Genomic DNA, 14337 nt, shown 5'->3' on the forward strand with positions numbered 1-14337 from the left:
AAAAGAAACTTATTTAACGATTGTTACATATACATTATCGTTTCTAAGATCAACTCATAATTCGCAATTAATTATTACGCGGCTGCATTTTAACGGCCAAACAAATTTCACTTTGTTTCTGCTAAACGCCTTATTCTTTTTGACGGATTTAATCTTAATTTATTTTTACCAAAAATTGGTATGATATATCCAGAAACCTTCCAAAATATTTTTCAAAAAAATATTAAACCAAACTTTTATGGATGATCCCGGTTCTGCTCAAATGTAAAAAATAATTGAGAGAAACAAGTTAGTATAATGCTTTCTTTTTGAGACATTTGAGACACCTACGCCCTAAATGGGGTATGCGCTTGCTTTATAAGCTTTAATTCAATGCAAATTTTAGAAAACAAGGTGTTAAGTAATTAACTAAATAACTACGAGAGACGTACAACTTCTTATAAGGAACTAAGTGTGTTTCAGACTGGCAAAACCTTGGAGCAGGGGAAATTCGTGTCTAGGATTGTAATAATAAGGACTCATAATATTTAACAGATATATTCGATTCTAGATGTAACATAGAACTGAATAATACGATTTTAAATTTTTGTTAAACATGTAAAAAAATATTTTCACCAACTGTGGTAAAACCAAATAATAGTTATTAGTTGCCGATCTATTTTATTATTAGAATCTTAATGGTTGTTGTTACATTTGAGTAAACTTAGTGATGTTGGCTGTTATATTGTATAGTCGGTAAGATTCGCGATGACGTAGACGGTCATAAAACCAAGAGAAAAGATGCCGCACTATTTTACCTGCTTCCACTCATATACTAAAAATGGCAAAACCCACCGATTTAAAGTCTGTTCATAGATATACGAAAGTGACTAACTGATACGAATTAAGGACAGAGCCGGGCAAGCTGTAAAAATGAAATATGGCCGAACAGGTCCGTACTTTGCTTAGAATATCATTATTTGGGGTTTTGTTAGCAACACTAAACAATATTTATTTATTTATGTATGCATTTATGTTTAAATCTAAAATAAAGTTACAAATTATTTTTATTACCCACTTAAATTACTTAAAATTACTCACATAATATATCAGTATCACTATCGCTTTGTGGAGGGATGTTAAAAACTTCGGTTTCTATAAGTTTGAGGACATTAGAGCTAACACGGGGAAAAACATTGTTACGATGAATTTCAGTTGGTGCCAAACATGTTCAATGGGATTAAATATACAGTGGTAAGGTGAAAGCCTTAAAACTGTATGCCCTAGATTTTTTGCAAAATTATCACGGACGTATCCCTTTTGTAGCTTCAAGCTTTGTAGAACCTCAATCAATTGCTTTTTGGTATAATCTTCGTGAAAATAAACATCGTTATTATACATGTAGTTTTGGATTGTTGCTTTTGCGTCACATGAGGAAGGGGTTTTAAGTCAATTGTCTACTGTGATAACTTCATTGTCCATTACAATGACGCTATTAGGAGGAATGTTTGGAACTAGTTTGTTTTTAACCCAACTTTCAAATAAATCAGCGGTGGTATCTTCATGGTAATCCAGAGAGGAATCTTTAATATTTTTCGCAGACAGAGAAAGTCCATTAGCAAAAAGGCATGCAAAATAGTTTTTTTACCTCTTTTTGATGGCGCGTTTGTTTTACACTTATCAGTTGAGTCAACTCAACCCTTTTCCGGGGTATCATAAGTGTCGAACCAGGTTTCATCCAAGTCAATAATTGGCCTTTGTTGTTCTCTGTAAATCCTATTTATTTCTAGATATTCCAGTCGCCATTTCCGAATAGTGTTTTTACATTTGGGTTTGTACATTTGGGCGGGAGCATCTCCTGAGATACACTAGACTCGCACATATTTTGCATAATTCGCAAACGATTCAACACACGCTGTATTACACACGAAATAAGAATGATTACTAATAAATGAACTAAGTAGTATACCAAACCAATGAATATTAAACGCAGGTAGGTATAAAATTATTTTCTATTACGGTCCACAATTTTACCTGAATTTAAATTCCGAAACTTGAAGTAACAATCTTGTTGCATTGCATGTTAATGACCCATTCAAAAGCAGTTGGTCACTTTCTTATATCTATGAACATACCATACCTGCCACTGTCCTACCTTCGTCTATTACGCTCCGGTATCACACACTCGATAGAGATAGCACCGATTACCGGATAATTACAGTAGTTTTCACTACAAAACAGAGTCGAATTTTTAAAAAACTGCTGGCGAAACTAGAAAGGTGGTCTTTAATTGTTATGGATAATGCACGATATCATTCTAGAGTTAGTGAAAGTGTACCAAATGCATCGACAAGAAAAGAAGAAATTATCAATTGCCTGTCCTGAAACGGTCTAAATTGTGAGCTGTTAAAAATTGTTCAAAAAACAAAACAAACTTACCGTATGCTACAAGATATAATTGCTGAAATGAGTAATCAAATTTTAAGATGGCCTCCGTACCATTGTATATTTAATGCCATAAAATTGGTGTGGGCTGAGTGCAAAATGTTTTTTAATAAAAACATTGTAAGTGCTGCTTGGAAAAAAGAGAATACACTTGACATAACGGTACCACCACATTAGTGTAAACGAAGCATAATTTTTTAGTAGAAGCAGTTCCAATTTCGGCTCTGATGATGAATATATTTTAGACAGTATTGTTTTAACTTTTATTGCATTTACAGAGTTTTCGGTCACTATATTCACCTATATTCGCATATCATTAAGGAAATCCTGAACTCCTATTACATAGAAAGTACATGTAGAGGGTTATTCATTATATTTTGAAAAATAAGTGTAAATACAAAAGTTTGAACATTTTTGCTCAATTACCTTATGCAAATATCAGAAAAAACAAACGACGATCGCAAGCTGACAGAACGACAGCAACATCATTTATTTTAAATGGAATGCTCCATATATTTTTAGGTTAAATCGCAGATCTATTTTTCCTTATTTCAAAAACATACAGTTTATTGACATTTCATTTGGCCGTTTTTGAGATATTTCAGTTTAAAAATAATTATCATTCGATTTCTGGACAATGGCCATATCGTTGGTCAAGTCTGCCTTGATAGCAACCATGTCTATGTTTGCAATTGTTTTAACAATGGTCTACTTTAGACAACAAGATTTCTTTTCAGTTTCCTATTAATACACGCTGTGATAAAACCAGGTTTTCACTGTTTAGATCTTATAAAACGATATTAGGTCTTTCACTTGTAAACTTCCGTCCTCAGGCATAAAAAAATCAGGATTTTCTAAAAAATATGAAAAATAAAAATTAAGAAAGTAGAATTCAAAGTCATGATGTCAAGTGTCGTAGTAGTATAATAATATACCTTGAAAGTAAAGTAATATATTGAGGTCTTGTCATGTGACACTATTTCGGTCCTCAAATTGTTTATTGTTACATTTTGAAACCCGGATATTCTCTTTTAACTCTTGCAACATTTTGTCCGTTTGAATAATATAATTTTATTATTCGGGTTTTTCTCCCTCAGTATGACGCATTTGAAACATCTTAAGTTAGTTAAGTTACGCTGCAGATGTTTAGTTTTGATTAGTTATCGAAAGTAGAACATTATTAAAACAATTGCAAACATAGACAATATGGTTGCTATCAAGGCAGACTTGGCCATTTTTAATTATAATGATTATTATTTTTAAACTTAAATATCTCAAAAACGGCTCAATGAAATGTCAATAAACTATATGTTTTTGAAATCCGTTAAAAAAAAAAGACAAAAGGTAAAAATCTTCAGACCTTTGTATTTACACTTTTTTTATCTTTCTAAGTTAACCCTGTAGGTGGGTGTCAAAAAACAATGAATAACCCAGTACAAATGATTCCGTCTCTATTACTCCCAAGTAATATAATAGTGATCGTTAGTGACGGCTGTTTTGCATGGATCAGATAGCGTTTTAGAGTGGAAACAATATGAGCGATCTATTCTATTCTGCCTGGCATTTTATTGCCGACTATGCCATCACAAAACGTACATAACTATGTTATGGATGAAAAAACAATGGAAAAATTTCGACATCATACTCACTCCGACTCGTTGTTCTCAAACACGAGCTCCCCCTGCTGGGGCTCGAACTCCTTGCCGCCCTTGGCCGTCCCGTCTTCGGTATGGTACGGCAGGATGACCCGCCCTCTGGCGCCCGAACACCGAACCACTTTCAACTCGTACGCGCCCACACTCTCGACCAGCTCGTGGTTCTGCGCTTCGAACTTGAACAGTCCACCGTGATCGTCATCCAAAATTATCACCGTCGCCAACATGGGCGAGCCCAGACATCCGGCCGGTTGGCTCGAGCACAACCTCACATAGAAATGCTCGTCCGGTTCGAACACGTCGTCGTCGATCACCTCCAAAGTGATCCGCCTCTCCTTCTCGCCTGGATTAAAGTGCAACGTTCCTCTGGCTTTCACGTAATCGCTACCCGATTGGGCGGTTCCATCTTCGGTCGTATACTCCACTGACAATGGCGTATCGAGGTCGCCGGTGCGCACGACCCTGACCTCAAACGATCCGCAACTCTCCAAAACGGTATACTTGGACGGGTCGAAGAAAATGCGAGACCCGCTTTGACTGAACTCGTTTATACCACTCTCCCTTTGAAGTTCCGCCTTCACTTCGCTCAAATCGCTTTGGGCCCTCTCGGAAATCCTACGCATCAGATCCCCGCTTCCCATCAGCTTCCTGGTGGCTTGTATGCGATAGAACGCTCTCGATTTTGGACCGCGATTCAGTACCATCTCGTGGGCCATCTTCTCGAGCACTCCGATGTCGGCGTGAGGGTGCGTCTGCCTCAACTCCTTCAACGTCTGGATGTACTCCTGCTTGATGTCTTCGTGGACGTCGTCCAACACCAACAACTCGGTGTTGACCATTTCGATATTGTCCACGCCTTCCGCTTGGACGATGACTCCGCGCCGGTTCATCCTGTACCCTTTCTTAATGTACTTGTACATTTTGCGGTCGGCACCGTAGGCCGTGAGCACCGTCGCCGGGAAGAAGAAGAAGGTGAGAAGACTTTCCCAGATTTCGACGACGCCCGGCGAGAAAAAGCAGAGGATGAGGTAGAGCCACACGTAGGCGAACACGGACCAAGCGGCGGTCACGAAAAACACGCCCAGATGTTTGATTTTGCGGACCTCACCGTTCGGGATGACGCTCACGCATATCGCGATGATCACCAGCAGATTGTAAGCGGCGGAGCCCACTATCGTGCTAGGTCCCAGTTCGCCGGCGGTGAATCCTCTGGCGTAAATCTCTATCACCGAGAGGAGGATCTCGGGGGCGCTGGAACCCAATGCCATCAGGGTCAGATTGGCGACGGTTTCGTTCCAAATCCGCACCACCACGATCTGATTGTCCCCGTTCGATTTCCTCACGGCCACTTCCTTTTCCTGGGACGTGATGACCTCGATCGCGGCCATGAACCGGTCGGAGATGATCGAGACGCCGATAAAGAGGTAGGCCATCGCGAAGAAGTAGACGAGACCCCTGCCGATTTTGTCGAAGAGGGTGACATCGTCGAGGGGATGCCAGCAAGGCAAAGCCAGACCATCGGTGCAGTCGATGACGTTAATGGTGGTGGTGTTGATGCCATCCCCCATCGCGATCACCGTGACGACGACGTGCTCGTTGCTTCGCGGACTGTCCACATACCATTTGAACGTGACGGACGGCCGACGAGGCGATACTGACGACAAAGCGTCGGCGGCGTCGGGCCAAACCCCCTTTCGGAGGAGTCGCGCAAGTCTGCCAAGGCGATATCGAGCCTTAACAATGCAAATCTGATTAGGTTTTCCGTCTATACATATATATATGTGTTTACGCGGACTTGGTGATTTTTCGGAAATGAGCTGTCGATCTTCGAGGACGGGCGACGATATATCCCGAGCTCTCCTGTTTCCTGCGCGATGACGGTACGCTTTTATTATATTGGGCAAAAAATTGATGCCGGCACGCCCGCGACATAGACAGTGTACAATACAGTGTGCAGGGTTGCTCAAAAAAAGCGATGAACAGCGATTAGGGTAAGGTGTTGTTTTTAAAAATAAAAAACCGTTAAAAAAATTAAAGAAAATCAAAGTAAAAGTCGTTAAAAAATAGTATATTATGCAACAAGTGCGGTAAACGCCATTTGACTCACGAGTTTATTTGACACGAGCGAAGCGCAGCGGAGCCAGTTTTTAATAAACGAGTGAATTAAAATCATAAATTTATTGATCAATGAATTTATTAAATTGTTTGGATTATAAAAATGTGAGGGGTTCACTTTAAACGGATCAGGTGAAATAACTCACTTGATTATGGACTTATTTTCCTAAAACGGTTTTGCCGATTACGAAAAGTATTGTTCCTTCATTCGTTTATTAATTTAAATAACTTTATAAATTAAATAGTGTATAATTTTTTCATTATTTTTTGATTTTCATACATTTTTGTTGGATTTAATTTTAAAATTTGAATGCATAGTATTTCCTGTGCATGGCATTTAATATTTTTATTATGTATTATGTATTTATGTATATTTTTATGCGATATTCTATTTTTGTTAGAAAAAGGATTCCAGAAAAGGTTTTTTTGCTTGAAAAAATTTAACGAAACTGTGTTTATGGTAAAGATTCAAAGAGAATGCGTGGAAAAAGGGGCGTTTCAAAAAAGTAGGTATAGATTATTTGATGTTATTGATGTAATTTTTTAAAGTCATAAATAGAATTTTAATGTAGTCATTATATTTTTAGTGAGGGAATGAAAAAAGTTTATTTTTTTACCTTACATTACTGAAAAAGCCAAGCATTCACGAGTTTTAATAAAGATTCAGTTTTAATTGTTGATTTACTGCGACGGTTTTTGATTGTGGTCCTATTCCGTGTGTTTGAGTTGGATTAATTCGGGTTGTTTTATATTAATTCTTTAAATAATCCGGTTAAGTGATTTATTTCTGCGAAATTAAAATGTTTACGTTGATTCGAGGAAGATGGTTTTTTATATTTGTTTCTTAAGCAGCAGTTATAGTATTTTAAATTTTATGTCTATTTGTTGCCAATGTATTTTTTATATCTAAAAATGTTCAAAGTAAGTATGGTATGTGTTAGATGAAAAAGTTCCAGAATGTTTCGCAGGATTAAAAATGTAAATTATATTTATACAAGTTTATATAGTTATACAGGGTGTTCCATTTATAAAACGAAATTTGATATACGGTACACCTGGCAACACCGCATGGCCAAAAATATTTTACATAGCTAGCTCTAATTCGCTTACCTAAGTAACTAACATTTCATGTTTTCATCGTAAGTGATTCCCCATAAACGTTTATTAGGACAATCACCGTGAATATCCCTGTATATCCCCATAAAGGATTTGACCATCATATACTATTAGGCAGGTTCGAGGAATCATCTCTGGAGGTTAGGAGAGACACTAATTTTTTTACGTCTCCAAAACTGACGCCAGATTTAGGCCTACATTTCATCTCCCTACACCTAGGACAAATGTTTTATATCAGTTGCCAATTTTATTCATGTGTGGTAATGATACACTTCGTAAGATTGTTGCGTGTTGTGTGATTCCGTGTGAGTAATTACCTTCCCTGTATTTTGTACTGTATTTTCATTATTTTTCTCTTATTTACACATTTTCTGTAATTGGATGTAAACCCGTTGAAATAAATTTGCTTATTATTATTACCATTGTTAAAGTGACCATCTATACTCATTTTCTGAGTTTTGTACTCTTTTGTCGCAATGCGTACTCTTTTCAAATTCCGTACTCGAAAAGGACTAATTTACGCTCATCTGTATTTCTAAAACATATTTTAATTTTAGACTATTTTATTTCAATTTTATTAATAAAATATTTAAAATTATTTTGACAGTGATTTGAATTTTGCGCGCGCATATTACTCGCCGTTTCCGACACGTCAGAGAACAGGATAAACACCAGACGCCAGTTTGACAATGATTTGAATTTCGCGCGTACATATGGCTGCCGTTTCCGGAGGCTGTATTATGTACATGAGAAATGGATATGTACTAGAAACTTCAGAGATAGATATATCTATCTCTGCAATATTTGTGTACGTAAGCTGACCGTTTTAGAAGATTCCAATCCCGAAATAAAAAATAAATTTTTAAAAGTTAAAATTTTTTATAAAATTTGCTATGAATATATCGAATAATGGATAGTTACTTTCTAAATAGTAAAATAGAATGGAAAGAAGTTTCTTCAGTAGTCGAATTTGTACTGAAGGACGTAAAAGATATTGTTGTTAATGACAATTTTCTCTTTAAAGAAATTCGAAGAGTAAATTTATATTTAAATGAAGAAAAATGGAAGAAATAGAAACATGAGAAAATAAAACTTGACAAAATATGGCATTTTAAAGTAGAACATATTCCACATGAAAATTTAAAGGCTTTAATAGAAATTTCCTTATGTTGTCCAGGTACTAAAGCTGCTGTTGAAGGAGTATTTTCGCTAGGGAAAGTTCGTCTACATTATTAGACGAACATCCTCATTTATCAAAAAAAAATCCACTCTGAAGAAAAACATGTTTTTAAAAGAGAAAGTTGTTCGTTTGTATCGTTTTTTCTTTTTTTTTTCACCTATGAAATACTTGCAAAGTGTACAAAAAATCAACTACTGAAAAAATACCAATGAGAAAACCAAAGAGGGGAAATAGAGGATGGAGTATCATTAAAAAACTCAAACCAAAGTGAGGACTAATAAAAAAGAAATTAAGGAAAAGATTGCTGCTGTAGTCATGTAAGCAAAAATATTGTTATATGTAGCAACAATGGTTAGGGCGTGCACAATGGATCACACGCTATTCCCGCGAAAGGGACAGAGATATCTGCTTTCTCTCTCACTCGTTACTTCTATTCGGCAACGGAACTCGTTCGAACTATTTGGTGTGCGTCGTTGGCCAGGCTGATTTGTGCTGATCATTGTTTTTGGTTCTTGGTTGCAAAAATACGAATTAGAAGGTAAAACTTGAACCTTTCTATCATGTATTTTCATAACTATAACTTAGTGCTGGTGTACGTGCCTTAAAATGTACTTAATTAGGCTTATTTTCCTGCAGAAACTTTTGATTAGTATGTTTAATTTACGGCTGGGTACAATTTTTAAATATTAATGGCGTCCTAGTACACAATGGATCATGATCCATTGTGTACCCAATAGAATGAGAGTTGGTCGTAAATTAATTTTTGAGTTTTAGATGTTTTTTTTTCACGCAGTGTTTGTTTCCAGAATGCCACGTCCAGAAAGGCCGCGAACAAGAGGGAACACTACCGCAGCTAGTATGAAGGCAGCTTTATTAAGAATTGAAATGGGTGATAGCCTCCGCAAAGTGTCTGGAACAACTGGAATTCCGTTTACAACATTAATTAATTAATTAATATTATTTTAAGTCAAAAGCACAGGGCACATAAATAAATAAATAAATTTCGAGTTCCCAATGTGCCTGACATATCTTTCGTGAAAGAAGATGACGTCAAATTGATATTACCAAAGCCAATTTGTAGGGGCAGTACCTCAAGGCAGCAGTCTTTCAATAGTTTCCCATTAGATTTATCTGCCCTCAACGTTAATTAAGTCATTTTTAATTCTGTTTGTTTGTTTATTACTATGATCTCTAATATCAGAAGTTATGTTTATGTCGATTGTTATTGCGCCTAGATGTAAGAAATCAACAATATTTTCAATTTTAATTTAAGTTTCGTTGTGTTCTTTTTTTCTAGTCTTTAAGTCAGATAGTTTAGTTACTGGTTATGACCTAGAGAATCAAGAAGCTGTCATTTATGTTTTGTTCAAGTCTCCAAATATAGTTGCTAATTATAATCTAGCGAATAAGGGATTTGTCAACCAATTACTTATATACCTGAATTTGTTTTATTTTTATAAATATAAATAGAAAATTATATCCATTTTAGTATGTCCATTCTTTAATACTTATAAAAATAATTATCCATTGTGTACTCCAGTGATCCATTGTTTACTTAGGGGTGAGCCATTGTACCCTAACCTTAGTACACAATGGATCATTTGCAAACTTAAAAAAAAATGGTCGTCATGATGCAACCAACCTATTATGTCAAAAAGTAATCGTGGGTAATTAAAGTAGTGGAGCCATAGTTTGTTGAAAATAAAATGAAAAGTTATAACTTTCATAACTTTTTTGCTACAGCGTGTCAAACAAAAGTTGATCCATTGTTGCCACCTTGACCCTATTATTTAATTGTAAAAAGCATATTATTAAAATATATTTTTCACATTACTAAGTGCAATGATAGATTTTTAGCTGTTTCAGCAGTGATTAGTAAAGGAATATGTTTTTTGAAAAATTTTATTATTATAATTAACAGGTATCTTTTAAGAAAACTTTTATTATTATCAGAGAACTTTGTTTACACCAAGCTTTATATTATGTTTTTAAATAGAATAAATTTTATCATATACCAAATGATTTACTTGAAAAAGCGTGCTTTTGGCTGATTTGTACAATGTAATTTTTGTTATAATAATAGTTTCATTATTTTAAGATTATCATCTGTCTTTTTTTATTACTATGTATTTTCAGATGTTTATTAATTTAATAAATTTCAGTAATTTTCCACCATTTTGACATAATTTTTTTTTGCATTTTACCTTTCAAAATTTAAATTGAATTGAACCGTACGTCCCGCGCGTTTTCCGTTTCCATGACTGGACAAATCACTAGAGGGCGTTGAAACTCGTGTACGCTTTTTAAGATTGCCACTAATGGGAGCCTCTCCAATACTTGTGTATGTAAACTCACCGTTTTGGAAGGTACCAATCCCGGAATAAAAAATGAATTTTTAATAGAAGTTAATTTTTGTAATAAAATTTGCTATGAATATCGAAGAATGGAAAGTGAACTTTAGAGCATTAAATTGTTTCAAATGGACTCTTCTAAATAGTAAAATTGAATGGAAAGAAGTTTCTTCGGCAGTCGAATTTGTAATGAAGGAAGCAAAAGATATTGTTATTAATGGCAATGTTCTCTTTAAAGAATTTCGAAGAGTAAATTTATATATAAATGAAAAAAAATTGAAGAGATGGAACTATGAGAAAATAAAACTCGACAAAAGATGGCATTTTAAAGATAGAACATATTCCACATGAAAATTTAATTGGAGTATTTTCACTAGGGAAAGTTGTGCGGATGCGTCTACATTATTAGACGAACATGTTTTTAAAAGAAAAAGTTGTTATCGTTTTTTCTTTTTTTTTTTCACTTATGAAATACTCGCAAAGTGTACAAAAAAGTTGGACAAATATCACCTTACTATTATTCATTTACTTTCTTCATAGAGGTTAAGAATTGAATGAAAACAAACGCTTTGCGTACAAATTCTGGAAAAATGGCTTACAATTTTATTTCCGAATTTCCCACCCGCAGAAATATATATATAAATTCCGTCGTTTCTACCTGGCTCACGTATAAAAATTCTCGCTTTATTCTATAAATTTCGCCACGCATTTATCTACACATAGAACAAATGTTTTATATCAGTCGCCGATTTTGTTTGTGTGGTAATGATACACTTCGTAAGATTGTCGACTGTTTTTTGCTTCATGCGCGGAGCTTATAACTGCTTAGAGCACGGGTGTGAGTAATTAGCTCCCTTGTATTTTGTAGTGTATTTTCAGTATTATTCTCTTATTTACATATTTTCTATAATTGACTGTAACCCTGCTGAAATAAATTTGCTTATTATTATTACTATTATTAAAGTGACCAGACAATATCTACACATTTACTAAGTTTTGTACTCTTTTTTCGCAAACCGTACTCCTTTCAAATTTTGTACTCTGAAAGTACTCATTTGTATAATTTTATACTCATTTGCGTTTCTTAAACATTTTTTTAGAATATTTCATTTCACTGTTATGAATTAAATACTTCAAATTAATTTTACAGTGATTTGAATTGACGCGCGCACATTGCTTGCCGTTTCCGGCACGTCAGACGACAAGGCAAACACCAGAAACCAGTGTGACAGTGATTTGAATTTCGCGCGCACATATGTCTGCCGTTTCCGGCACAACTGAGAGGCCGTATTATGTATCTGGAGAGATAGATAGATACTACAGACCTCAAAGATAAACTGACCGTTTTGGAAGATTCCAATCCCGGAATCAACAAAAAACTTTAGAGCATTAAATTTTCTTCAGTAGGCGAATTTGTAATGAAGGAAGTAAAAGATATTGTTATTAATGACAATGATCTCTTTGAAGAAATTCCAAGAGTAAATTTATATTTAAATGAAGAAAAATTGAAGAAATGGAACGATAAGAAAACAAAACTTGACAAAAAATGGGTGGAAATCTTTCGGTATTTTAGAATAGAATGAGAATGAGAATTTAAAAGTTTTAATAGAAATTTCCTTATGTTATCCAGGTACTAATGCCGGTGTTGAAGGGGTATTTTCACTAGGGAATGATTATTATAAACATAATCGGCCGTCTTAAGAGTCAAATTTAATATGCAAAATTTAGCAAAACAAAAAACACTCCTAAATATGTTTTTAACGCATTTTGTTATAGTTTTTTCTTTTTTGTTTTTTTCACCAATGAAATACTTTTGGACAAAAAATTGTCGGTCACCTCACTATTATTCATTTACTTTCTTCATAAAGGTTAAAAATTGGACGAAAACAAACGCTTTGCGTACAAATGCCAATTTTATCTGCCGAATTTCCTACATGCAGAAATATATACAGAAATCGCGTACGTTTCTGCCGGGCTTAAGTTATAAAAATGCTCGCGTTATTTCATAAATTTCCCCACGCTGATATTCCACGCAGTGGCGGACGTAATGTGCCGTAAATCCCCTAATTTCTTATTATGGGGTCCGCCTTCCGTGCAGCAACCCGTCCTACAGCATTCGCGATCTTATTTATAAACAAGAAACGTCGCGATTTGCAGTTCACGAGTTCACCGCGATAATGTTAAACCGTCGCCTGTGTTTGTTGACGATCGTTTTAACGTACTACGCGGATCGCGGAAGTTTAAAGAAATGTACGTCCTTGAAGGACATCGTGGCTCTCGCGAAAGACGATACCGGCACGGATTTCAACGTCACCCTGCAAGGATGCGTCGAGCGAATCGCGTTCGATGGCAAAACGCTAACGCAGGTTTATATCCGGGAACAAACGATTCCAATTTTGGAAGCCGATTCGGTGAGGAACATGGTCAAGCTCGACACGGTCTCCTTCTGGGGGTGCAAAATGGACGAGGTGAAACCGGCCGCTTTCAGAAACGTCCCGCGTCTCAAAAACGTCCAGTTTGCGTACGGCAACGTCAAAGAAATACCGAGGGGTTTGTTTGATAAGATACCCGAACTGCAGCACCTGAACATACAGAACAATCGGATAGACGTCGTCGAGGATCAATCGTTCGCGAACTTGGCGTCTCTGAAGAGGATCCACGCGAGCAATAACCAACTGGACCACTGGAACAGGGAATGGTTTACGAACACGACCGCGTTGGAAATAATGGACTTTCAAAACAACAGGATCAGGATGTTGCCGCGCAAAGCGTTCGCTAGTTTGAGGAAACTCAAACAGATCTATTTCGATTTCAACGAAATATCCGTAATACAAGAGCAAGCCTTCAGAGGTATAACGAGCTTGGTTTATTTGGGATTGAGGCACAATCGCTTGACTTCCATACCGGAGAATATATTTCCGAACGAGTTGAGGGTGCGGTCGTTTTTGATCGACGCGAACCATTTGAATTTCTTGCCGAACGAGGTACTAAAAAAACTGTCCGTCAAAGATATAACGATCGACAACAATCCTTGGAAGTGCCCGTGCCTGGATAGGATAAATTACTGGTTGCATACCGCCAACGCGACGCTGAGAGTGGCGAGGTCGTGTACAGGGCCGCAAATCCCCGTCTGCGCTTACCCAAGCGCTTTTTCTCAAACGTGTCTGGAATATGTTGACGCGGAACTTACGAGTTTTTATATTGCCGCGTTAAAAAAAATCAAGACATTGGATCCGAGTTGCGCGAAGTTAGATTAATGGCTGGAAATATTTGACGAGAACAAAACAGCGCAAGCATTAAAGCTGGCAATTTCGTTATATTGCTTTTTTATTTATATACATTTTATATTAACTATCAATTTGTTTCAATTAACATTGCACCGCAAGTTCCCAATGATACCGGAGATGACCATAAATCGCCGTCCAACGTTAAGGATATTTAAAAATCAATCGATCCAAGGGCCTATTATTTTTGGTGCCGGTCCTGTTTTTCTCAC

The 14337-nt window shown here is 36.1% G+C and overlaps 2 protein-coding genes across 3 annotated transcripts in view; one reads left to right on the forward strand and one right to left on the reverse strand.

The window, feature by feature from the left end:
• The window catches only part of LOC132698459 (sodium/calcium exchanger 3), a 204683-nt gene extending 198967 nt beyond the window's left edge, over positions 1–5716 (reverse strand). For both annotated transcript variants that reach the window (XM_060664525.1, XM_060664516.1), the window contains exon 1: positions 4074–5716. In XM_060664525.1, the coding sequence (XP_060520508.1) occupies positions 4074–5647 (1574 nt within the window). In that variant the 5' untranslated portion in view covers positions 5648–5716. The remainder of the gene's footprint in view (positions 1–4073) is intronic.
• Positions 5717–12983: 7267 nt separating this feature from the next.
• Positions 12984–14143, forward strand: LOC132704363 (chondroadherin-like). The gene has a single exon (XM_060674326.1). It carries the CDS (start codon positions 13019–13021, stop codon positions 14096–14098), a length of 1080 nt encoding a protein of 359 aa, XP_060530309.1. The 5' UTR covers positions 12984–13018; the 3' UTR covers positions 14099–14143.
• The last annotated feature ends 194 nt before the right edge of the window (positions 14144–14337 follow it).

Source organism: Cylas formicarius, unplaced genomic scaffold, assembly GCF_029955315.1.
Source record: "Cylas formicarius isolate icCylForm1 unplaced genomic scaffold, icCylForm1.1 PGA_scaffold_10__41_contigs__length_53128322, whole genome shotgun sequence".
NCBI lineage: Eukaryota > Metazoa > Arthropoda > Insecta > Coleoptera > Brentidae > Cylas > Cylas formicarius.

Excerpts from the sequence above, each read along its gene's own strand:
- LOC132704363 (XM_060674326.1), top strand. The coding sequence starts at position 13,019 with ATGTTAAACCGTCGCCTGTGTTTGTTGACGATCGTTTTAACGTACTAC.